General features: G+C 53.2%; 1 protein-coding gene across 1 annotated transcript; it reads right to left on the reverse strand.

The window, feature by feature from the left end:
* Window positions 1-836: 836 nt before the first annotated feature.
* On the reverse strand, window positions 837-22,044 carry RRP1 (ribosomal RNA processing 1). Its single transcript, XM_036243387.1, has 13 exons — window positions 21,876-22,044; window positions 20,906-20,988; window positions 19,400-19,457; window positions 17,543-17,628; window positions 15,518-15,579; window positions 12,369-12,498; window positions 12,189-12,253; window positions 11,779-11,966; window positions 4,202-4,278; window positions 3,668-3,765; window positions 3,405-3,424; window positions 2,309-2,422; window positions 837-1,355 (listed from the first exon to the last, which is right to left on the reverse strand). The coding sequence occupies exons 1-13, from the start codon at window positions 22,006-22,008 to the stop codon at window positions 1,123-1,125; spliced, it is 1,347 nt and encodes a 448-aa protein (XP_036099280.1). The 5' UTR covers window positions 22,009-22,044; the 3' UTR covers window positions 837-1,122.
* Between the last annotated feature and the right edge of the window lie 1,710 nt (window positions 22,045-23,754).

Below are 23,754 nucleotides of genomic sequence, written 5' to 3' on the forward strand. Positions count from 1 at the left end.
TGAGCAGACCCCCACGGGTTACAGACACACGTGCTCTGTGTGAGCAGACCCACACGGGTACAGACACACGTGCTCTGTGTGAGCAGGACCCCCACGGGTACAGGACACACGTGCTCTGTGTGAGCAGACCCCCATGGGTACAGACACTCGTGCTCCGTGTGAGCAGACCCCCATGGGTACAGACACATGTGCTCCGTGTGAGCAGACCCCCATGGGCACAGACACACGTGCTCCGTGTGAGCAGTCCCCATGGGTACAGACACTCGTGCTCCGTACACACGTGCTCCGTGTGAGCAGACCCCCATGGGTACAGACACACGTGCTCTGTGTGAGCAGACCCCCAATGGGCACAGACACTCGTGCTCTGTGTGAGCAGACCCCCACGGGTACAGACACACGTGCTCTGTGTGAGCAGACCCCCACGGGTACAGACACACGTGCTCTGTGTGAGCAGACCCCCATGGGTACAGACACTCGTGCTCCGTGTGAGCAGACCCCCATGGGTACAGACACTCGTGCTCTGTGTGAGCAGATCCCCCAATGGGCACAGACACTCGTGCTCTGTGTGAGCAGACCCCCACGGGTACAGACACACGTGCTCTGTGTGAGCAGACCCCCACGGGTACAGACACACGTGCTCTGTGTGAGCAGACCCCCAATGGGTACAGACACACGTGCTCTGTGTGAGCAGACCCCCACGGGTACAGACACACGTGCTCTGTGTGAGCAGACCCATATGGATACAGACACACGTGCTCTTCAGGAACCAGCACCTACAATCCAGCCCTCTGGGCACCTCCTACATCAGCGCACGGGGCAGGACACCATTTGCAAGAACTGCGTGGCATTTTATTTGTGGCACCCCTATGCTTGGCTTGGCCCCGCTTGCCAGGAGGGTTGCCTGCAGGGAGCTCCAAGTCTCAGGGTCCTGCCTGACCAAGGCCAGCACAGTGGCAGCGCTCTGGGGCACGGCACTGAGTGGGAGCCAACGTCATTGAGCTGACCTCTGCCCGTGTCCAGAGTCTGGGGCACGGCCCACCTGTCCGGCTCGCTCCGGCCCCACAGCGCACACCGGGAAGAGGGGCGGAGACAGCACTGTCCTGCCCAGGGGGGCCAGCAACGTCATTTCTTCCGCTCCTGTGTCCACTTCTTTTTCACGTCTGGCTCCTGGCAGCCAGGCACCTTCCCTCTGGCCCCTGCCCGAGGCCGCCGCCGCCTCTTGCGTACCCCTCTCCTGCCACGGCCCCCGGGCTGTTCCTGGGGTGCAGCCGGGTCAGCACCCGGGCCCCGTCGCCGCCTCTTTCTCTCTGATCGGGAACTCGGGTCTGCACGTGGGTCCTCCTGCTCAGCTCTCCCTGCAACAGCAAGGCCACGTGAACGGGTAGGGAAGGCTAGGCTACTTCACGGCGACGTCACGGCCGGTGCCAGCCCCAGGGCAGCAGAGGGCACAGAAGCACCGACGGCCTCAGGAGCAGACACCCCGGAGCCAGCGGCGGTGCAGGCTCCTGAGGCCAGAAAGGCAGCCTCAGCAAGAGCAGCGTGAGGACGGGGTCAGAGCAGACGTGACAGATGGGGCAGGCGGGCCTACGCGCAGTGCACGGGGGCTGGAGGTGACACTGGTCAGCAGGGACAGGCTCGGAAAACAGGGCAGGAGCTGTGACTCGGCTTGGTACACAACAGGAGATGGCATTTGGGGGCTGGCCCTGCGCTGCCGCAAGGCCCAGTAAAAACAACAGGAACGGAAGTGGCCCTGGCCGGAGAGGGGCGAGTCCAGGGACCCTTCAAACGGCACTGCCCACTTCCTCTGCAGCAGGCAGCCCACGCCCAGCGGTGTGCAGTGCGTGCAGGGCCTGGGGTGACAGCACAGAGTAGCCCTCAGTGAGGGCTGTCACATCCTCAGCACACTTGCGTGGACAAGCAGGGGAGGAAGAGGGGGAGGAGGAGAGAAGGGGGGAAGCCTCTAAAATCAAGGAGAGCACAGGGAGGTGAAGTGGTCTCGGGGGGACGCTGAAGATGAGCAGATGGGTCAAAACCCACCAGATGTGTACAGATCGAACACGAAAAAGGATTAGGAAGCAGCAGCCCAGACCGAACCTGCAGACGAGGAGAGCGGGGAACATGGCAAGTGGCCCCCGGCAGCCGGACAAACCCGAGGCCCAGCTGCACAGGGCAGCCCCGCTGCTGCAGGGCATCTGGTCCAGGGCTTTCTCCAGGACGCCTGGACCGCGCCTGGAGGCCCGCCTCGGGGAGACAGTACTCCACAATAGAACGGGGTAAGCCCCTCCATGTCAGTGGGCACTAGTCCTACCTGTCTTGTCCTGCAGCTGGGATTTGGGCAAACACTTCCTTGCCTTCCTCTCCTGCCTCCCTTCTTGCAGTTTCCTGTAGGCTTTTTCTGGGACGTCTTCCTCAGGGAAGAGGCCTAAGGACCAGGGCAGACAGTCAGGCTGAAAGCAGGCCCGGCTGGGTCTGAGCTCACTGCTCCACGGGACCCCCACGCAGCCCCTCCCCGGCTCCATGCAAGGAGGCCTGTTCCGATAACCACCACAGCTCTGCCGGCTTCAAACCATAGTTGCTACAACGCGAAAGAGCCCATTCTTGGAGCACTTAGGACACACCATGGCCTACTTCTAGAAACTGCTTATGCTGAGAAGGGGTTTGAGCTTCCTGGAGCAGAGGCGATGTTCTGTATCTTGATGGGTTGGAGTCACAAAGGACAGTGCACACTGGTCAAAACCCACAGATGCACACAGTATTCATGTATTTCACTGAACGTAAATTTCACCTAAAGAATACACTGGACTTAGTTCATAATGAGCAGGAAGTACTTCGGGGTGTGGCCTCATGAAGGGTGGGAGGGCTCCACGGGCAGATTCATGATAGAACAAGGACAGTGAAATGTCAGTGGTAGAGCCAAGGGGGTGGATATGCAGGTCTTCACGGCAAAATCCTTTCAACTCTGCTGTGCGTAAAACTTTCTGTAATGCAATGTTGGCGAAAAAATGCTACATCTCCAATTATAAACCTTCCAGAAAACTGTCTGCAGAATAAACTGTACCAGTTCCATCAGCCACACACTGAGATGCAGAAATGACTGCTGCAGACCAGCAGCCTTAGCATGCCTGGGCACTTTCTTGGGAACTTCCTTGAGAAATGCAGATTCCTGGGCGCCACCCTGCCCTGGAACAGCACTGAGTGCGTATTCTCATGCTCAGAGCTGAGAACCACAGCACTGAAGTCAGACGACCTGCCAACCCCCGGCCCACCTCTCTCCCAAGAAACACAGCTTCTCTGCTGACTACTCATGCTTTGAGGGTACACACACAAGATCCAACGCTCTCCCAAGAGAAGGGGACACACGCCTTCTCCTTGGGGCCGGTCTCAGCGCACGACCCAGTGCTCACCTTCAGCGAGGCCTTGCAACCTGCAAGAATGAGACAGTCATTCACCACGGCTGTGGAAGGAGACCACACCACACTGGGGAAGGCAGCCCCACGACCTCCAGCCTCCTGTGCAAGCAGCACGGTGGTCCTCAGTGAGGCCCCCCAACCTGAGCTCTGAAGCAGGGTACTGCCCTCTCCCCCCCTAGCTAAGGCCACTTGAGAGGGAAGAGGCAACCCCAGGGCAGTGGGAAGAACAGGGTGGCCACCTTCGGAGAAACACTTACTTTCGGATCACTTTGTAGAGACGTTTCCTGTTCTGAGAAGGGGTGTTCTGCTGACTGGCCATTTCAAACAGTCTGTTAGCGACAGCCTCATAGTCAAACTGTTTCACAGAGAGACACCACGGAGACAGAGAGTCAGTCACGGCCCAGGTGCTGCCAGATGTGAACCAAGTAAAGTGCCTGGACCACAAGGACAACCTGCTGTCCCCTCAGCAAAGGTGACTGTCTACAGCTCACTCCCAGCGGGGACCCCAGTGCCAGCCCCTGGGCTCACACCACCTAACTGGCCCCAGCACCCCAGGAGGCGGCCGGGGCAGTCCTGGGCAGCTGACACATAGTGGAGTCTCCCAGCGTCCAGCCCCCAACCCCGCTTTCAAGGACTTGTGCTTTGGCAGACGAGGGGTCCCCCAAGTCTCAGCCAACAGCTGCCATCCCTATGCATGGCACTCCTCCCCTGCAGCTCCGCCAGCTCCCAGAGCCAGCAACAAAGCGGAGGGTAGAGGCTGAGAACGCAGCCCACGAGCCCAGGCCACCCACCTGAAGGACGGCGCCGACGCTGTCCTCATCGTCCCCGGCCTGCTCCTCACCCCCGTCTGGTCCAGCCCCGCCGGAGCCTGGAATGAAAGCGCCCCGTCAACTCAGACACACCTGGCGTCACAGGCTCCCAACACACAACTGCGAGCCAGCCCCATCGGCCAGGGCCCCCAGCCTGGGGAGAATGTACAGGTGTAGGCCGGGGGAGCCCACAGCACCTGATGGTGGGGGACCCCGACAGCCTCACGCTGAGGGGAGTGGGGCCACCACAGGCCTGGAAACAAGGGAGACATCCCAGAGGATGTTAAGGCCCGACCAGTCCTTAAGGAGTGACATTAAGATGAAATTACGAGTGGGTGTTAGGCACACGTGGAGTCAGAAGTCCTAGAAGCGAGGAAGAAGGGTAGTTTAGTTCAGCCACAGGGCAGGCCTGCTGAAGACAATGTTCCATAACGTTTGGCTTTGATGTCACTCCTACAGAAGAAAACTTCTGGAGCACGGGCAGCCACGAGGGCAGGCGTGCTGAAGACAATGTTCCATAACGTTTGGGGCTTTGATGTCACTCCTACAGAAGAAAACTTCTGGAGCACAGGCAGCCACGAGGGCAGGCGTGCGTGGCAGATAATAAGGACAGCGGGGCACGGGAGGGCTCGCAAGAGACTCCTAGGTCTCAGGTGCTTTGAGTGAGAGAGAAAGGGAGGGACGGGCGGGTTGCAAGGGCCAGAGAACATGCTGGGGGTGGAGAGGGGCTGCCGACGAACAAGAAAGCCAAGGAGCAGGCCAGCAAGTGCACTGAGAGTCGGAGGGGGAAGTTAACCTTTCGTTTATAGTCAAATGACCTTCACAAGGATGCCAGGCCCATTCAGTGGGGAAAGGACAGTTTCTTCAAGGAATGGTGCTAGGCCCTGGCTGGTGTGTTCAGTGGTTAGAGCATCAGCCCTCACACCAAAGGGTCAAGGGTTTGATTCTGGTCAGATGACTATAGATAGAATAAAAACACAGCTCAGAATGGGAGAAGCTATCTGTAAAGCATGTATCTGGTAAGGGGTGAGCATCTAGAATATATAAATAAGACTCTCAAAATTCAACAATAAAACAATCCAGTGAGAAATGGACAAAGGACTTGAATAGATCTTTTCCCAAAGACACACACACGGCCAACAAGCACATAAAAAGATGCTCAATGTCACTAATCATTAGGGAAACCCAACTCAAAACCACAAGATACCATCTCAGACCCATGAAGATGGCTAGCCAAAACCCCTAGAAAATGACAGTGCTGGTGAGGACGTAAAGAAGCGTGCACCCTGTGCACTGCTGGTGGGGAGCAAACAAGGACGTGGAGAAGCCTGCACCCTGTGCACTGCTGGTGGGGAGCAAACGAGGACGTGGAGAAGCCTGCACCCTGTGCACTGCTGGTGGGGAGCAAACGAGGACGTGGAGAAGCCTGCACCCTGCGCACTGCTGGTGGGGAGCAAACGAGGATGTGGAGAAGCCTGCACCCTGTGCACTGCTGGTGGGGAGCAAACGAGGACGTGGAGAAGCCTGCACCCTGCGCACTGCTGGTGGGGAGCAAACGAGGACGTGGAGAAGCCTGCACCCTGTGCACTGCTGGTGGGGAGCAAACGAGGACGTGGAGAAGCCTGCACCCTGCGCACTGCTGGTGGGGAGCAAACGAGGACGTGGAGAAGCCTGCACCCTGTGCACTGCTGGTGGGGAGCAAACGAGGACATGGAGAAGCCTGCACCCTGTGCACTGCTGGTGGGGAGCAAACGAGGACGTGGAGAAGCCTGCACCCTGTGCACTGCTGGTGGGGAGCAAACGAGGACATGGAGAAGCCTGCACCCTGTGCACTGCTGGTGGGGAGCAAACGAGGATGTGGAGAAGCCTGCACCCTGCGCACTGCTGGTGGGGAGCAAACGAGGACGTGGAGAAGCCTGCACCCTGCGCACTGCTGGTGGGGAGCAAACGAGGACGTGGAGAAGCCTGCACCCTGCGCACTGCTGGTGGGGAGCAAACGAGGACGTGGAGAAGCCTGCACCCTGAGCACTGCTGGTGGGGAGCAAACGAGGACGTGGAGAAGCCTGCACCCTGTGCACTGCTGGTGGGGAGCAAACGAGGACGTGGAGAAGCCTGCACCCTGTGCACTGCTGGTGGGGAGCAAACGAGGACGTGGAGAAGCCTGCACCCTGCGCACTGCTGGTGGGGAGCAAACGAGGACGTGGAGAAGCCTGCACCCTGTGCACTGCTGGTGGGGAGCAAACGAGGACGTGGAGAAGCCTGCACCCTGTGCACTGCTGGTGGGGAGCAAACGAGGACGTGGAGAAGCCTGCACCCTGTGCACTGCTGGTGGGGAGCAAACGAGGACGTGGAGAAGCCTGCACCCTGTGCACTGCTGGTGGGGAGCAAACGAGGACGTGGAGAAGCCTGCACCCTGTGCACTGCTGGTGGGGAGCAAACGAGGACGTGGAGAAGCGTGCACCCTGTGCACTGCTGGTGGGGAGCAAACGAGGACGTGGAGAAGCGTGCACCCTGTGCACTGCTGGTGGGGAGCAAACGAGGACGTGGAGAAGCCTGCACCCTGTGCACTGCTGGTGGGGAGCAAACGAGGACGTGGAGAAGCGTGCACCCTGTGCACTGCTGGTGGGGAGCAAACGAGGACTTGGAGAAGCCTGCACCCTGTGCACTGCTGGTGGGGAGCAAACGAGGACGTGGAGAAGCCTGCACCCTGCGCACTGCTGGTGGGGAGCAAACGAGGACGTGGAGAAGCCTGCACCCTGCGCACTGCTGGTGGGGAGCAAACGAGGACGTGGAGAAGCCTGCACCCTGCGCACTGCTGGTGGGGAGCAAACGAGGACGTGGAGAAGCCTGCACCCTGCGCACTGCTGGTGGGGAGCAAACGAGGACGTGGAGAAGCCTGCACCCTGTGCACTGCTGGTGGGGAGCAAACGAGGACGTGGAGAAGCCTGCACCCTGTGCACTGCTGGTGGGGAGCAAACGAGGACGTGGAGAAGCCTGCACCCTGTGCACTGCTGGTGGGGAGCAAACGAGGACGTGGAGAAGCCTGCACCCTGTGCACTGCTGGTGGGGAGCAAACGAGGACGTGGAGAAGCCTGCACCCTGTGCACTGCTGGTGGGGAGCAAACGAGGACGTGGAGAAGCCTGCACCCTGTGCACTGCTGCTGGGGAGCAAACGAGGACGTGGAGAAGCCTGCACCCTGTGCACTGCTGCTGGGGAGCAAACGAGGACGTGGAGAAGCCTGCACCCTGTGCACTGCTGGTGGGGAGCAAACGAGGACGTGGAGAAGCGTGCACCCTGTGCACTGCTGGTGGGGAGCAAACGTGGACGTGGAGAAGCCTGCACCCTGCGCACTGCTGGTGGGGAGCAAACGAGGACGTGGAGAAGCCTGCACCCTGCGCACTGCTGGTGGGGAGCAAACGAGGACGTGGAGAAGCCTGCATCCTGTGCACTGCTGGTGGGGAGCAAACGAGGACGTGGAGAAGCCTGCACCCTGTGCACTGCTGGTGGGGAGCAAACGAGGACGTGGAGAAGCCTGCACCCTGTGCACTGCTGGTGGGGAGCAAACGAGGACGTGGAGAAGCCTGCACCCTGTGCACTGCTGGTGGGGAGCAAACGAGGACGTGGAGAAGCCTGCACCCTGTGCACTGCTGGTGGGGAGCAAACGAGGACGTGGAGAAGCGTGCACCCTGTGCACTGCTGGTGGGGAGCAAACGAGGACGTGGAGAAGCCTGCACCCTGTGCACTGCTGGTGGGGAGCAAACGAGGACGTGGAGAAGCCTGCACCCTGTGCACTGCTGGTGGGGAGCAAAACGAGGACGTGGAGAAGCCTGCACCCTGTGCACTGCTGGTGGGGAGCAAACGAGGACGTGGAGAAGCCTGCACCCTGTGCACTGCTGGTGGGGAGCAAACGAGGACGTGGAGAAGCCTGCACCCTGTGCACTGCTGGTGGGGAGCAAACGAGGACGTGGAGAAGCGTGCACCCTGTGCACTGCTGGTGGGGAGCAAACGAGGATGTGGAGAAGCCTGCACCCTGTGCACTGCTGGTGGGGAGCAAACGAGGACGTGGAGAAGCCTGCACCCTGTGCACTGCTGGTGGGGAGCAAACGAGGACGTGGAGAAGCCTGCACCCTGTGCACTGCTGGTGGGGAGCAAACGAGGGCGTGGAGAAGCCTGCACCCTGTGCACTGCTGGTGGGGAGCAAACGAGGACGTGGAGAAGCCTGCACCCTGTGCACTGCTGGTGGGGAGCAAACGAGGACGTGGAGAAGCCTGCACCCTGTGCACTGCTGGTGGGGAGCAAACGAGGATGTGGAGAAGCCTGCACCCTGTGCACTGCTGGTGGGGAGCAAATGGAACAGCAGCTGTGGAAGGTACAGTGGTTGCTCCAGAAAATTACTAAGAGAATTACTGCCCTGGCGGGTTTGGCTCAGCAATTAGAGTGTCGGCCCTCGGACCGAAGGTGTCTCAAGTTCAATTCCTGGTCAAGGGCACATTCCTGGGTTACAGGTTCAATCCCAGCCCTGGTCAGGGTCGTGCAGGAGGAAAGCAATCGATGTGTCTCTCTCACATCAGTGTTTCTCTCTCTCCCTCCCTCCCTTCCTTTCATTCTACCTAAAAATCAATGAGAAAATATCATTGGGTGAGGATTAACAACAACAACAAAAAAGAATTACCATATGATCCGTGATTCCACTTCTGGGTATATACCCAAAATAACCGAAAGCAGGGTCTCAGAGAAATAGACTGTAGGCCTTGCACCAGCCTGATCTCAGTGTGTAAACGCAAAGAAACATGAATGGATAACAACAAAAAAGGGTACTGAAACAGCGAAAACCAGCAATTTTGCACAGGAAGCTTTGGGAAAGGTTGTTTATCCTCGTTTGCCTGAAGTTGGGACAAACTGAACAAACAAGATGAGCGTGGTCCTGGCCGGGAAGTTCAGCTGGTCGGAGCACTGTCCTGATACACCAAAGTTGCAGGTATGATCCCCAGACAGGGCATACACAAGAGCCAACCAATGAGTGCATGAATAAAGGGAACAACAAATCAATGTTTTTCTCTCTCAAAAAAATCAGTATTTTTTTTAAAATTGAAAAAAAAAAATGAGTTTGGTGCTTTGGCAGGTGTAAAAGCTGTGAGCGAACTCCATTCCCCCATCAGAAAAGTCACGGAGACTAACGAACTCTTGCAGAAATCCAGGACCTGCCCACAAATCTCACCGTGAAGGTGGGTGCCCGATGAGAGCACACTGAGTAAGCCTTCAGAGCGAGAGGACCGACGGGTGAAGAACATGAAACAGTCTGCTGGAGAGTGGACATGAACCCCCGCTGCACAAAGGAGCACGGGACAATTTCATCTAGCACAGCTGCTTTAAGCTAATGGTAGACAGAAGACTTAAAATAGCAACTTTTAGTAATACCATGAAAAAAGAAACAACAGTGCTACTGGAAGAAAATACCCCTTAACTTTCTAATGAATGTAGATAAACACAACATGCATCTTTTTCATAACACCCTGTGATTTTTAGGCGAGGCTAGTTATAACATCAGAATTCCTGAAATTTCTATGGTAAAATCTAGTTATAAAAATTATGTATTTCTCCCAGCCAGTGCGGCTCAGTGGATTGAGCTGCGTCCCATGGACTGAGAGGTCCTGGTTGATTCCTGGTCAGGGCACATGTCCGGGTTGCAGGCTCCACGCCCAGTAGGGGGTGTGCAGGTGGCAGACAATCAATGTTTCTCTCTCACATCAGTGTTTCTATCTCTCTCTCCCTTCCTCTCCAAAAAAAATCAATGAAAACATATTTTTAAAAATCTGTTAAAAATTATGCATTTCAAGGATAACATTATTATCTTAAGCCTTATATAATACTGTAACTTGCTTACATTTGTCTCTGGATTTGGGTCAAAATACTTTGAACAATCTTTCCATTGGAAATAACTGGAAGTGGAGAAAAATTGCTACAGTGTCAAATAACAAATGATACTATCTTAATTTTGCAAATATACTGCCTTTGTGGTACTGTTTTTATACAGAGAAGCAACAGCCTTGCAGGGGAAAACACAGCTTAACAACAAAACATGCAACTTCTTCATTGAAAAAAAAAAGTTGCACTGTACTCCCACATTCAGGACAGATACAATGTGAAAGTACCCAGGAGTCCATCACAGATGGCTGGATAAGCAGCACATGGTCGATGCACACAGTGGACCACTACTCAACCATAAAGGGAACAAAATCCCGACACAGGCTACAACATGGAGGAATCCCGAGGACACAATGCTGAGTGGAATAAGTCACGAAAGACAAATACTCTCTGATCCACTAATATGAAGTTCCTAAAGCAGTAAAATCCATAAGAGAGTAGAATGGTGGTTGCCAAGGGCGGGGGAGAGGGGAATGGGAGTTAAGTGTTTAATGGGGACAGAGTTTGTTTGGCAAGATGGAAGGTTCTGAGATGGATAGTGGTAATGGTTGTACAACAATGTGAATGTATTTAAGGCCACTGAACTGTAAGTTAAAAATGATTAAAATTATAAACTGTTATGTGTATTTATTACAAAAAAAGTGAAGGCAGTTAAGTCCTAAAGCTGGTGAACAATGACATGCCCACCACAGCCACAGGACTCAGTACACAGTGCTGGCACAGGCCGCCCAGTGGGACTGGCCATGCAAGAGCAGCTGCAGTCCCACAATGTCCCACATCAGCATCAAGACTGGAAACAGACCAGACTGGACACCACCACTACCAAAGTACCACAGGTCCTGCCCCACAGCCCTACAGTGGGACATTTGTCGAGGTATGTTCCCTTCATCCGTTCATTCCCTCGCTCATCTAGAAATTCATTTGTTCATTCACATCTAGCCTCCTGGCTTCTGCACCAGCCAATGCTCTTGGCACTTGGGGACACACTGTGATCAACAGAGCTGCCTGTCCCGATGGAGCCAACATCCAGTGGGGAAGATGGGCCAGGAACAAACAAGTGGTTTATGTAACTACACTTGATTCATGCCAGGAAGTGAGACAGCAAGTGAGCCAGGGTGAGGGCTGGGAGGCTTCACTTTAAGCTGGGTGGTCAGGGTAGAGGCCCTAGAGCCGTGGTCCTCAACCTTCCTAATGCCGCGACCCTTGAATACAGGTCCTCATGTTGTGGTGACCCCCAACCATAAAACTATTTTCGTTGCTACTTCATAACTGTAATTTTGCTACTGTTATGTCTTAGGTGACCCCTGTGAAAGGGTCGTTCAACCCCCAAAAGGATCGCGACCCAGAGGTTAAGAAGCGCTGCCCTAGAGTGACAGAGGGTGGAGACCAGTGGGCCAGGGAGGAGCCGGGGGAGTCAGGATGGTGCACATGGAGCGAGGGCTGGGACAGTAAGTGAACACGTGTGCTTGTTTCTGAAGAATACCCTGGCTGCTGGGCCAAGAACAGACTTTGGGGCAAAGATAAAAATGAGGAGGTGAATACAAGGATCCCAGGAAATGCACTACTGGCTCAGACCAGGACAGGTGGCACTGAGGTGGTGGACACGTCATATTAAACACACTGTAATCCTCACCTTCAGGTAGCTTCTCAAACAGTTTCTTTGATGGCACGTCCTGTTCCTGCTCATCCTCCTCTGACATCTCCTCCTCCTCCTCCTCCTCCTCCTCCTCCAGTTCATTCATTAGGTCTTCGATGGCAAATGGGGCCTGTTCTACGATCGTCTCAAAGATGCCTTGAGTGATGTTGTGTAAAACCAGGGAGCTGAAGGGGAGGCAGGCAGAGGCAGGACGTTAGGCGGGACCAAGAAAAAGGACTGCTGACTCCTGTGACCCTCTCTCCCGACCCAGAGCCTATCGGCCCCTCTGGTGATTTTGTCACGTGGACACAATGCACACCCTCTTCCCAAAAGGGAAGAGCAACTTCCCAAAGACAGTCCCCTGAAGAACTCAGTGCAAAAGGCCAGCCGGAGACCCTGCCACGTACTCCTTGGTCTGTGCAGCGATTCTGCAGAAGGGATCGATGAACTTGAGGTTCTGCTCTGCCGTCAGCTACAGGGACACAAAGCAGGAGCGGCCTCAGTCCCTCACTCACAAACATCCAGGGAGCAGCTCAGCCGCCAGCTCTGCCCAGCCCATCGCCCACACCCCAGCCCCAGCCCCTCACCTCGGCGGCACCCACTCTGGCCAGCTCCTCCAGGAAGATCTCAATGAAGTGGCTCTTCACCCCATTGGGGGCCTGGCTGTCGGGGTGCAGAATCTCAGTCGTCAGCAGCTCCAATAGCTGCTCGATCTGTCTGAAGAAAGAAATGGGCAAATACAAGCAGCAGCCATGACAGGCACCAGGGCACTGGTCTTCTCTACCCATACGGAGCAGACACCCCGTCTTCCAACATGCCAACGTTCCACCGCACACAGGTCGTCCCAGCACAAAGGACCCTGGAATTACCAATTTCTGTGACCGTACCAGCATCAGAACACAGGGCGGACTGAAGCTCAGCTACAGAGTGCAAGACGTGCCAACATTCACAGGCCTTCCGTCCTTGAGGCGAGTGCTGGGGAGAGGCCTGCAGGCGCGACAGGAGGCGACCACCGCCTGCACCTGTCCCTCTGCCCTCGCTGGGAACTGCTCAGAAGGCATACCAGGACACAGCAAATACCAAGAAAAGGACATGTAGGTCACAGGAGGGGGATGAGCTTGCTCCCCAGGTTCTGCTTCACTGAGTACACAGCCTGTGAAGGTCACAACAGACCTCTCCCTGCCATGTTGGTTTGTGGTCACAGAGGCCTGGGCTCCCACGTCAGAGAGCTCCAGTGACCGAGCTTCAGCAGTCTAGGTGCATCTGATCTCCTGGGCACCTGATGACACACAGACCTCTACACCGGAGCTGGAGAACAAACGTTCTTTAAGGAGCTTCCCAGAGGCTGCGGGCGCGCGACGGGGACTCTCCGGTCAGGGAAGGAAAAGTGATGCTCAGGGAAGAGGAGCGGAGGCCAGAGCAGGTGCAAGGCCTGCTCCCAGGGCTGCTGGTAACGCTAACGAACACTCACCGAAACACGACCTGGCCACAGACGTTGTGTCAGGGCAGAGAGGGTAGAAGAGATCATACCAGCAGCACTGGTTACCCCAGGGCAACGGGAGGGGCCGAGTTCTTCAAAATGATTTCTGCGCTGAACTACCATTGACAATGAAGATGAACTACCTCCGTAATAACAAACCCATAAAAAGTTAACTGAAGTAGTCGTCCCTTTAACACTTAATTCTGCTTCAGTAACTAGCTACCTACTGGGGAACCCGGTAGGTCCTGTAATGAGTGAGACCCCAGGCCTCAAGGTCCTCATGGGGACTTAGGAATGACAACCACTCAAAAATAGAAGACTCCAGCCCTGGCCGGTTTGGCTCAGCAGTTAGAGCACTGACCCACAGACCAGAGAGTCCTGGGTTCAATTCCGGCCAAGGGCATGGACCTCGGTTGCGGTTTGTCCCCGGCCTGGTTAGGGTATGCGGGTGGCAACCAATCGATGTGTCTCTGTCACATCGATGTTTCTCTCTTCCTCCCTCCTGTTCTATCTGTAGATAAAAAGAAAAATATACTTGGGTGAGGATTAAAAAAAAAAAAAAAAACAGAGGACTCCTGCCAAACATAAAGTCAACAATAAGGATTCTAAACTTAGAAAAATTCAGGTAACTACAGTCCAACTCCACTTACCTTTCTTACATGGGAGGAAAGTGGGCCAGGGCCAAGATTTTGCTAACTTCGCTTTCCGAAGACACACAGTCCTAGCATCTCCTGGACTGTAAGCTGAAGTCTCTGGGTCAGCTATTCTAATATCTGGGGACTGTAGTATCCACGTACTTGAAATAAACTCCTTTAATGTACACTTTTTAGTTATAAATCAATTCAAAATACATTGTTTCCAGCCTCGTCCCCCTACCCGCCCTAAAATCATGCAGCAGCAGGACAGTGCCACGGGCGGGGGGGGGAGGGGGGGGCGGCGGCGCACTGCCAGTCAATGAAAAGCACTGCAAAGGCCACGTTCGATATGATGCCACTTTCATACCATGTGCGCAGAGCAATGCAACGTCTTCAAAACTGTCAGAATTAAAATTGCTTTTTAATGTCTTATACTTTTTCTAAGTTCTTTATACTGAACAGATATCACTCTCAAAATATAAAGAAACAATAAACCAAATTTTAAATTAATTTAAAAAATGTTTAAATGTGAACATTCAGAAACCCACTTTGTGTGGTGTATCTCAGTCTGCCCGCCACCGGAGGTTTAGAAACCTGCTCCCCACCACCGAGATGAAGAGCTTCAGTAAGGCAGCAGGAGCCCCGCCCCACTCCCTGCTTGGTCCCAGGTGTCCAGGAGGGGCTGGGAAGAGCTGAGGCCCCGCCTACTGGCCAGCAGAGATGGAAGCCCCTGCCAGTTTATGGGGACAAATGCCACTGTCAAAAGTGAGAAGTCTGGACAAATTAAATTATTTCTAGAACTGGCAGCAATGACCACTGATAATAAAGCTAAACACGCTAACACACAATATACATTATAATGAAAGAACTCAATTCTAATTCACAACTTACCATCAAGGTTGAAAACAAATATTTCCATGAACACATGCAAACTATAATTTTTTTTGGTTAATCCTCACCTGAGGATATTTTCCCATTGATTTTTATTTTTTAAAAATTTGTTTCTCCTTTATTGATTTTAGAGAAAGAAAGGGAGAAGAAGAGAGAGACACATCGATGAGAGAGTACACCAAATGGCTTCCTCCTGCATGCCCCCCACTGGGGATGGGGCCTACAACCTGGGCAAGTGCTCTGACCGGGAATCGAACTGGCGACCTCTTGGTGCCTGGGTCGATGCTTATCCACTGACCCACACTGGTTGGGCCCCATTGATTTTTAGATAGAATAGAAGGGGGGAGGAAAAGAGAAAAACATCGATGTAAGAGAGACACATCAATTGGTTGCGCTCCATATGACCCCAATTGGGGCTGGGGATGGCAGCTGCAACCCAGGTGTATGCCCTTGACCAGGAATCAAACATGAGCCCCTTCGGTCCTTGGGCTGTCATTTTAAACACTGAGCCAAACTGGCCAGGGCCAAATTATAATTTTTAAAACACCTACATTTTAAGTACCATCGGGTCACTCTTTAATGTTAAGGCCAACATCTCTTTGCAACAAAAAATTAAAAGAGAACATGTGAACCCCAATTAAAAGAGAACACATGAACCCAATCCCCCAGTGACTCCAATCTGGACTGGCCTGTGAGAAGCACAGACTCAGGACATGCTGCGAGTACTGACCTTTCTTCCCATCCCTGCATTTTCAGGGCCACCAAGGACTCATTCAGGACCATCCGCATGAGCTGTGACACAAAAGGAGACCCCATTAGTGGTAGCACAACTCAGACTTCCCCTCTGCCCTGTGGTCATCTCGTGCCACACACACACGGCAGGCCCCCCAGAGCTGCAGGTGGACAGGACACCAAGCCCTCAAGACCCTGGCCCAGAGATCACGTTGCTGCCCAGGGCTGAGGTGCCCCAACTTTCCAAGCGCACCAGGAAGTCAGGCTCACAGAGGACACCTGGGCAGCAAATGTAGTACCATGAACAACAGCTAAGATGGACTGGTCCCTGTTCCAAAAGTAAAAACCGGGAATGAAGCACAGGTCCCCACAGGAGGCAGAGGACGTGCAAATATCAGATCTGGTAACTGAGAACATCTCTGCACCCCCAACAGAGCAAAAAGGTTTCCTTTCTCTCTGATCTCCATGCAGTAAACTCTCCTTAAGCCTCATCATTTAAATCAAGCCCCAATGCCTACCCCCAACCCCGCCCTTCCCCAGTACAGTGGCTCACAGCTTTTCTGGCCCAGTTTTCCTGCCTTGCCCATATTGACCCAACATGCCTGCAGAGGGTCCAGTCGTGGTCAGAGGCAAGAGGACAGTACAGAGCACACCTTGCAGCCAGGACGCTTGTCCCCAGGGCAGTGGAGACCCATCCTACATTACTCCTTATCTGAAGTGCCATCAAAAGGGTCAGCCTTTACAAGGAATGTGCTGCTAGATGTGGTCACACAGGGAGACCTGGGAAATGGGCTTCAACCAAATCCATCCTAAGGGCCCAGAGAATGCACCTCAGGGCAACCGTGTGCTGATGCATGGAGGAGCTCCTTGGTCTTATCAACCTGTATTTTGTAAAAATGCAAAGCCTGCCTGGCCAGTGTGGCTCAGTGGATTGAGCATCCTCCCATGGACTGAGAGGTCCCAGTTCGATTCCTGATCAGGGCACATGCCGGGATTGCTGGCTCGATCCCCAGTAAGGGATGTGCAGGAGGCAGCTGATCAATGTTTCATCTCTCTCTCTCCCTTCCTCTCTCTCTAAAAAAATCAATAAAAACATATTTAAGAATAAATAAATAAAGGGCAAAGCCTGGCCCCGGCCCTGCTCCTGTCCACTGCCGCAGCGTCCATCCCTCCCTCCTCAGCGCTCTGCAGGCCCACACTTTAACACCTGACACCAGCGTCCACATAACCCTGACCCAAGTCTGAGCTGATCTGAGCGACAGAATCCACCTGAATTGCAGCCCCGAGGGGGTCCGTCCTCACTGCCCATTCACTGTGCCCGTTGGGTCACCTGCTCTCAGACAGCAACACTGTCCCTTCATGTGGGGATTGTTCCAAGTGCCAGTGAACGTCACTGTAATAACAACACTATAGCTCAACATGAAGGGCTATTTCTGGGGGCAAATGAGAAACCTAAGTTCACAGGACTGCAGCATCGGAAGGAGGAAGAAAAGGGGATTCTGCATACAATTATGTCCCTGTCCCAGCCCAGCATCTTCAGGTGCTGGCACCCCAGACGGCTCCAAAGGCCTCTACCTAGGGCATGAGCTCCACCAGCTCTGATGGTGTTCACAGGCTTCACCACAGTTCTCCACAGGAGGGCAACATGAACCCTCCTCCTCTGAACTGAAAGTCTCTACAATGTTTGTTTCAAGGACTGAACTCCTTCCCCACTTGCCAACCCTGAGAGATCAGACAAATACTACACAGTCCTAAGCATGTGCACCCCAAACAAGGCCTAGGCTCCCAGAACGACCCACTGGGCTTGTGGATCCCAGGATGGCCCCACTGACCACAAGCCCTCAGCTCTGCCCTAGCAGGGCGGTAAGCTCAGAGGTCAGACCACTCTATGCCGCACCCCAGCCCTCCCTCCCCAACCCTGTGGGACAGCACAGCAGGTGCGGGGTGCTCAGCCCTGCTCCCTACATCTGCCACTGCTGGCACTGCAGGGGACCTGGCAGAGGGGCAAAGGCAGCTTCCTCACCAGGTAGAACTTATCCAGGCGCAGTCTGTCTATGCCCGTCCACTCGCGGTTCATGGTCTGCCAGAAGGTTTGAAGGAACAGGTGCTCTGGAGGGAAAAGGGCCACAAGAGAATCATGGAGGAGCACGGGAGCCATTTGGGGAAGTAAAGTGAGAGAATATGAAGAAATCTGACCAGGAAGTTGTGCACAACCAACCTCTGACATCTCTGAATTTGCTGAGATGTGAAGTTGATTTGGCTCAGAAATGGAGCTATGAGGAATCTCAAAAAGAACAGCAGAGCTCACCCACAACCCTGGTTGGCAGCCGCAGTCTCTGAAGACGGAGCAAAGAGCAGGCAAAGCCACTGGCAAGAAAGGAGGCTGTTCTGGCCACTTCCTCCCCCCGCCCTCGGCCTCCCCTCGGCAGGGGCAGAGGCCCTGCCTGACACCCATGCCTGACCTCACTACTTTCCTCACTAGCTGCACTAACCCATCAAGCACAAGACCCTACTGATAATGGCTATGCCAGAGTACAAGGGGCTGAGCTGTGTCCCTCAGACTCCTATGTTGAAGCTCTAACCTCCATACCTCGAAATATGACTTTTTTTGAACGTATAGTCTTTAAAGAGGTAATTAAGATAAAATAAGGTCACTAGTACGTACCCTCATCCAATCTGACTGCTGTCCTTATGAGATCAGGACACAGACAGACACAGAGGGATGACCATATGAGGACACAGAGAAGACAGCGTCTACATGCCAAAGAGAGAGGTCTTAAGAGGAACCAACCCTGCCCACACCTTGACCTCGGGACACAAAGAGGCATCTCTAAATCCCATCACAGACTTCTTCAACAGCAAGGGTTGATCAGATGGCTCAGCAATGAATGGGCCTGCATTTAACTCATTCCAGTGTCACTAGGTGAATGCTCTATACTTTGCCTGTTGCTGAGCACAGACTCTACTGCAGGTTCTTAGAATGTAAAAAGTACAGAAGGTAGGTATTCTCCTTCACTAATTACTCCAATGCAGGCAGAGACTCTTCCAAGTTGAGAAAGTAGTTTCTATGATTCTTGTGCAGGCCCCCCCGCCCACCAAATTTTGATTCTTTGCCTACTAGAGTCCAACTGAATTAAACCCACCACCCATGGTCCTAGTGCCTATGCCAGTGACGCTGCTCAGCCCTGGCTACCCTCAGGGGAGGTGAAAACGCTGCTGTCTAGGCCCCACCCTCTGAACTCCTCTTAAGGACACCAGGGTCTAGACATTAAGTTTTCTTTTTTTTTTAATCCTCACCCGAGGACATTTTTTTTGTTCAGATAGAGTGGGAGGAAGAGAGAGAGAGAGAGAAACATCGACATGAAAGGGACACATTGAGTGGCTGCCACCCGCACAACCCAACCAGGGCCAGGGACAAACTGCAACTGAGGTACATGCCCTTAGCGAGAACTGAACCTGGGTCTCTTGGGACCGCAGGCCGACGCTCTAACCACTGAGCCAAACCGGCCAGAGCATGGACATCAAGTTTTCTAAAGACTCCCAAGTGACCCCAATGGGCAAGCAGCAGGGTGGAGGACTACTGATCTTGGTCAGAAGAGAAACAAAAGGTCACTGAGAAACTTCCCAACTATCAGATGAGATTCAGGCAAGCAGCTTGGTAACACTGTACTAACTTTAGTCTTAAAGTGTATACTTATGAGTTGAGTGTATTTTAGATAAATGAGTTGATACGTGTTGAAGTGTTTCACACTCAAGCACCAGCAGACACCAGCTATAAAAGGGACCTCTCTCTTGCTCTAGATCTCAGAACCCAAGCCTTCTGTGTGTGGTAGCTAAATGACTCAGAGATTCTGGCCTTACCAAAGGGTATGATACTCACGTGCCTCTGTGGTTTGAAAAGCATGGATGAGTTGGGAAATGGTCCTTCCTAGTTCCTCCTGTGCAGGAAACAGTAAAAAAAACCTCCTTCAGTCTCTGAAGAAATGTGGTCTTACAACAAGCAACAGCAAAGACAAACACATTCAACTATCCACCCATTATGAGAACCCGCTTCCATTGGCTTGTTCAGTCCAGTGTGCGTGAGGCTTCAAGGTACACCCCCACTGTGCAAGGCTTCCCTCTGCAGCGAGGCCAGCAGAACCTTGCAACAAGGGCAGTAACTGCCCTCAGGACCAAGGCTGAACCCCGAGCAACAGAAGCTGGCCAAGGAGGGAATGAGAGAAGGCAGGACAGAGCAGGGAGCCTCAGGACATGCAGCCACCTGACCAGCAGACAGAGGGAGCCAACCAGACCCATGTAAATTATTCACTGCCTGTCCGCGTCACTGGCCAGCACCACCTGGTGCATTTGCTCGATAGATCATTCCAGAGCTTCCCCTGAGCCTCTAGTCTAGTAGGCATGGAATATAACAGCAATCTGCATTTTATATCTCCACCTAGGGGATCTTGAAGAGTAAACATTCATACTCTGAGAAACACAGTTCTAAAAGGCTAGCATTTTAGGGCAGTGAAGCTACTCTGTAAGATATCATACTGACGAATACATGTCATTATACATTTGTTCAAATCCACAGACCATACAACACCAGGGGTGATCCTTCTGGTAAACTATGGTCTCCGGATGACGATGATGTGATAATATTGGTCCATCAATTGTAACAAATGTACCATCTGGTGGGGGATGTTGATAACAGAGGCAGCTGTGCATGTAGGGGGATTGGAGGTAATGTATCGTCCTTTCAATTTTGCTGCAAATCAAAACTGCTCTAAAAAATAAAGTTTTCTTTTATTTATTTAATTTTTGTAAATCCTCACCTGAGGATATATATTTTTTTCCATTTATCTTCACACAGAGTGGGAGGGAGAGAGAGGAAAAAACACTGATGTGAGAGAGACACATCGACTGGTTGCCTCCCGAATGACCCCGAGCAGGACCAAGGACCAAAATGCAACCAAGGTACATGCCCTCGACCAAAATTGAACCTGTGACTCTTTGTTCCATGGGCTCGATGCTCTAACCACTGAGCCAAACCGGCCAGGGCAATAAAGTTTCTTTTAAAAAAGGCTGCAGGAGAAGCCTGTGTCTCAGAAGACTTGGACCCTCTCCCTTGTTTCCCATCATTTTACGTCTCAGTTAGTGACGTAAACACAAAACAGGTACCCCAGGCTTCACCCACGCCATGACTTGCACTGATGATCAACTGTGTGGCTATGGTGTTCAACTCAGCAAGCATAAGACCCACTCTAACCAAAGGCCCTCTCCCTCTTGCCATTAAAAAATAAAAAAGCATCAAAGCTGTAAAACTTTGCCCAGGGTCAACCACATGCCCATCTGTCCTCCTGCTGACACTGCCCCTCCAGCTTCCTCCGCCTTCCCACATACTCACCTGGAGGAGCAGCTTGTCCTGCATCCACATGCAATAAAACAGTCCTTTCCATACCTTCAGCAGCTCCTCATGAGTGAAACCACCTGCACCAAAAACAGCAACACTCAGACTAAGTGAACTCCAACCTTTTAGTACCAGAAACGACACCAGAGAAATGTGACTGCCTGAAACAGACCCAAGTCCGATGACTGCAAAGGTACCTGGCCCTCCTTTCTCCAGCTGTCCTCCTAATTTGGAACCCACTGGGCTTTGCCTGCAGGGCCTCCCCAACTGCCATTTCATTCTTTCAATAAAAACTGAGAATCTACAAGCATCAGGCGCCGTGCTCCATTTGTGGAGATTCAAAATTTCGTGAGTCTCCATTTATTGAGCTGGATGGTGGCGGGCTTACATGGGTGAATTTGTCGGTGATAATTTATCCGTTACACTTGGCGTTTGTGCACTTCCTGCACTACATTTCAAATTTCAAAAGGAAAAGTTAAGTCATCAGGCTACAAAGGGAGGAAAATGTAAAAATCATTCAAAATATTTACTGAGCTCCTGACTGTCTGCCACTGAACAGACTCTCGGACTTCAGCACTCCCACTGGAATCCCTTGGGGAGCTTCGGGCTGCGGACGCTACCAACAGTTCGTGATCAGCAAGGCGGGGATCAGACCCGGAGTTTGCATTTCTAACAAATACCCAGGTGATGCTGAAGATGCTGATGGGTACCACACCTTGAGAACCACCGTTATGGAGACCAGTTAACTAGCATATTTTCGGCTCCCGCGGAGCGTACACTACAGTGAAACTCAAGTGACAACCCAATAATTACACACGGAGAATTAGTGACAAATGCCAAGTGCCCGTAACCCGCCGGGTCACGTGGTTCAGAAGCCAGGTTGTACCGCCCCCCCCCCCGGAGCCCCGCCCCCCCGCCAGGCCCTGTCCGCGAGTCGGTCCCCACACCCCGCCAGCCACGCGCCAACCTGCCTCCCGCTGACTCCTGGCGACGATGTATTTCCGGAGCTTTCTCACCGCCCGATCCCGGGTCACCTGCTCGTTCCCTGCCAGGCGCTGCGCCAGCTGGATCTCGGGGGCGAGCTGCACGCGCGGAACCATGGCGACCACCACTGAGCGCTCCAGGCACGAAAGACCGCGCCGCTCCCTTTCGCCTGGTCGCGCGGCGTGACGTCACAGGACCGCGCCGGAAGACGTGCGCCTGCGAGGGTCTCGTCCCGACCGCACGCCATCGCCGCATAGTGGCCGGGCCCCGCAATGACAGCACTAGACAGTATAACCTGGTTGGTGACAGAAGGCTCTCTAGCAAAGAATGCCAGCGAGCACGGGCAGGGGGAATGGTAGAATTAGAGAAAACCCTGTGCAGCCCCCAGTGAATTTCTGATTCAGGCGAAAGTCATCAGAAAATGGCACAAGGGCTCAAGAAAGGCAGTTGAAGATGGGGTTCGCATCCGCGTACCAGCATCACCTGTGGGCAGTCTAGGCTGACCCTCATCCAGCCTTCAGGTCCGTACCCCAGCTTTCACCGCCCGGAGGAAGGCAGCGCAGCATGTACAAGAAGGCAATCACGCCCTGGCTGGGACAGTCCATAAGACAACGGTCCTGATATCATCACAGAGTTAATGCCATGGAGGAAGGAAGGAAGGAATGTCTATATAAAGGAGGGGATATACAAATGCATATACAAATCTTGATTGGATCCTGGTTAACAAAACAAAAAGCTATATAAGTCATTTTGGGAGCAACTGGGGAAGCTTGCATATAGATTAGATGTTAGATTATAGTGCAGAATAATTGTTTATTTTCTTAGATGTGACAATGTAGTGTTTCTGTTTATGCAGAATGGACTCAGCAAACTTTCTCTGTAAAGGGCCACGTGTCAGGGAACCCCAAGCCCAGGCTTGTTGATCTGCTTGGCTAGGAGAATGCAGGGCTATGACTTATTATGGCAAAAGAATACAAAGCAAAATCAGCACAGAAAAAAGCATGTAGAGTGAGCCCAGGGGACATCAGAAAGAAGCTTCCAGAATCCTCTCCAGGTGGAGTCACACAGGCCATGCTTAACTCCCCAGCAAGGAGCTTTGACAACACATGTGAGTTGACTACCAGGGAGCAAAATGGAGAAACACATACTTCTTTTACATTGGTGAATACAGGATAGTTAGCATTTACAGTAAATAGAGGTGGTATGTGAGCAACAAGGTAACAGTGAGAAGTTTGGGGGCATCTATAGGTGCCAGTGTGGTTATGCCTCCAAGGGGTCTAGAAAATAAATTTACTCTGATTTTTCAAAGGCATCTTAGATGCATAAGAATAATGGACAGGGTTTGCTTAAAGATTGACCTTTTACCAAGGAAGTTATAGGCCTGGGATGTGATTACCCACCACAACCTGCCCAGCTAGGAATTTATGATCAGATCACCTCATGTGGTTAGTTTCAGTCACTGAGCTTATCAGGCCCACCATGTAGCCCCCAGAGCTTGTCAGGTCTGCTATGTAGCTCCCTTTTTGTTCACACATGCATTCATTCAATTATGAGTGAATTGTGGGGGTCTCTCCTTCCCCTCACCCCAAAACTGGCCTCCTGTGCTTCCCTGAAGTTACAGACCAGGCTCTTCCCTGGTAGGTACCGAAAAGGCTTGCCTCCTCCACATACCTGCACCTGGCCCCACAGAAGGCAGGCTGGGCCTGCTCCTGTAGTCAGCACCCATTGGTGGAAGAGGCCCAGCATCCCCTGGCCAGGGGGTGGGTGAGTGAGGGGGCGTGCAGCTGGAATACTATTCACACCCCACCCTGAGGCCCTGAGAGTCATCTCATCACTGGAGTCCTTTGTGCCTCCTTCCTCTG

This window comes from Molossus molossus, unplaced genomic scaffold (assembly GCF_014108415.1).
Source record: "Molossus molossus isolate mMolMol1 unplaced genomic scaffold, mMolMol1.p scaffold_m16_p_5, whole genome shotgun sequence".
NCBI lineage: Eukaryota > Metazoa > Chordata > Mammalia > Chiroptera > Molossidae > Molossus > Molossus molossus.

Bases quoted from the DNA above. Each gene is read 5' to 3' on its own strand.
- RRP1 (XM_036243387.1), bottom strand. From the start codon at position 22,008: ATGGTTCCGCGCGTGCAGCTCGCCCCCGAGATCCAGCTGGCGCAGCGC. The intron at 12,499-15,517 runs GTCAGTACTCGC...TTCTTTCTTCAG, and splicing joins ATGCAGGGATGGGAAGAAAG to ACAGATCGAGCAGCTATTGG. The intron at 3,766-4,201 runs GTGGGTGGCCTG...TCTGTGAAACAG, and splicing joins GCGTCGGCGCCGTCCTTCAG to TTTGACTATGAGGCTGTCGC.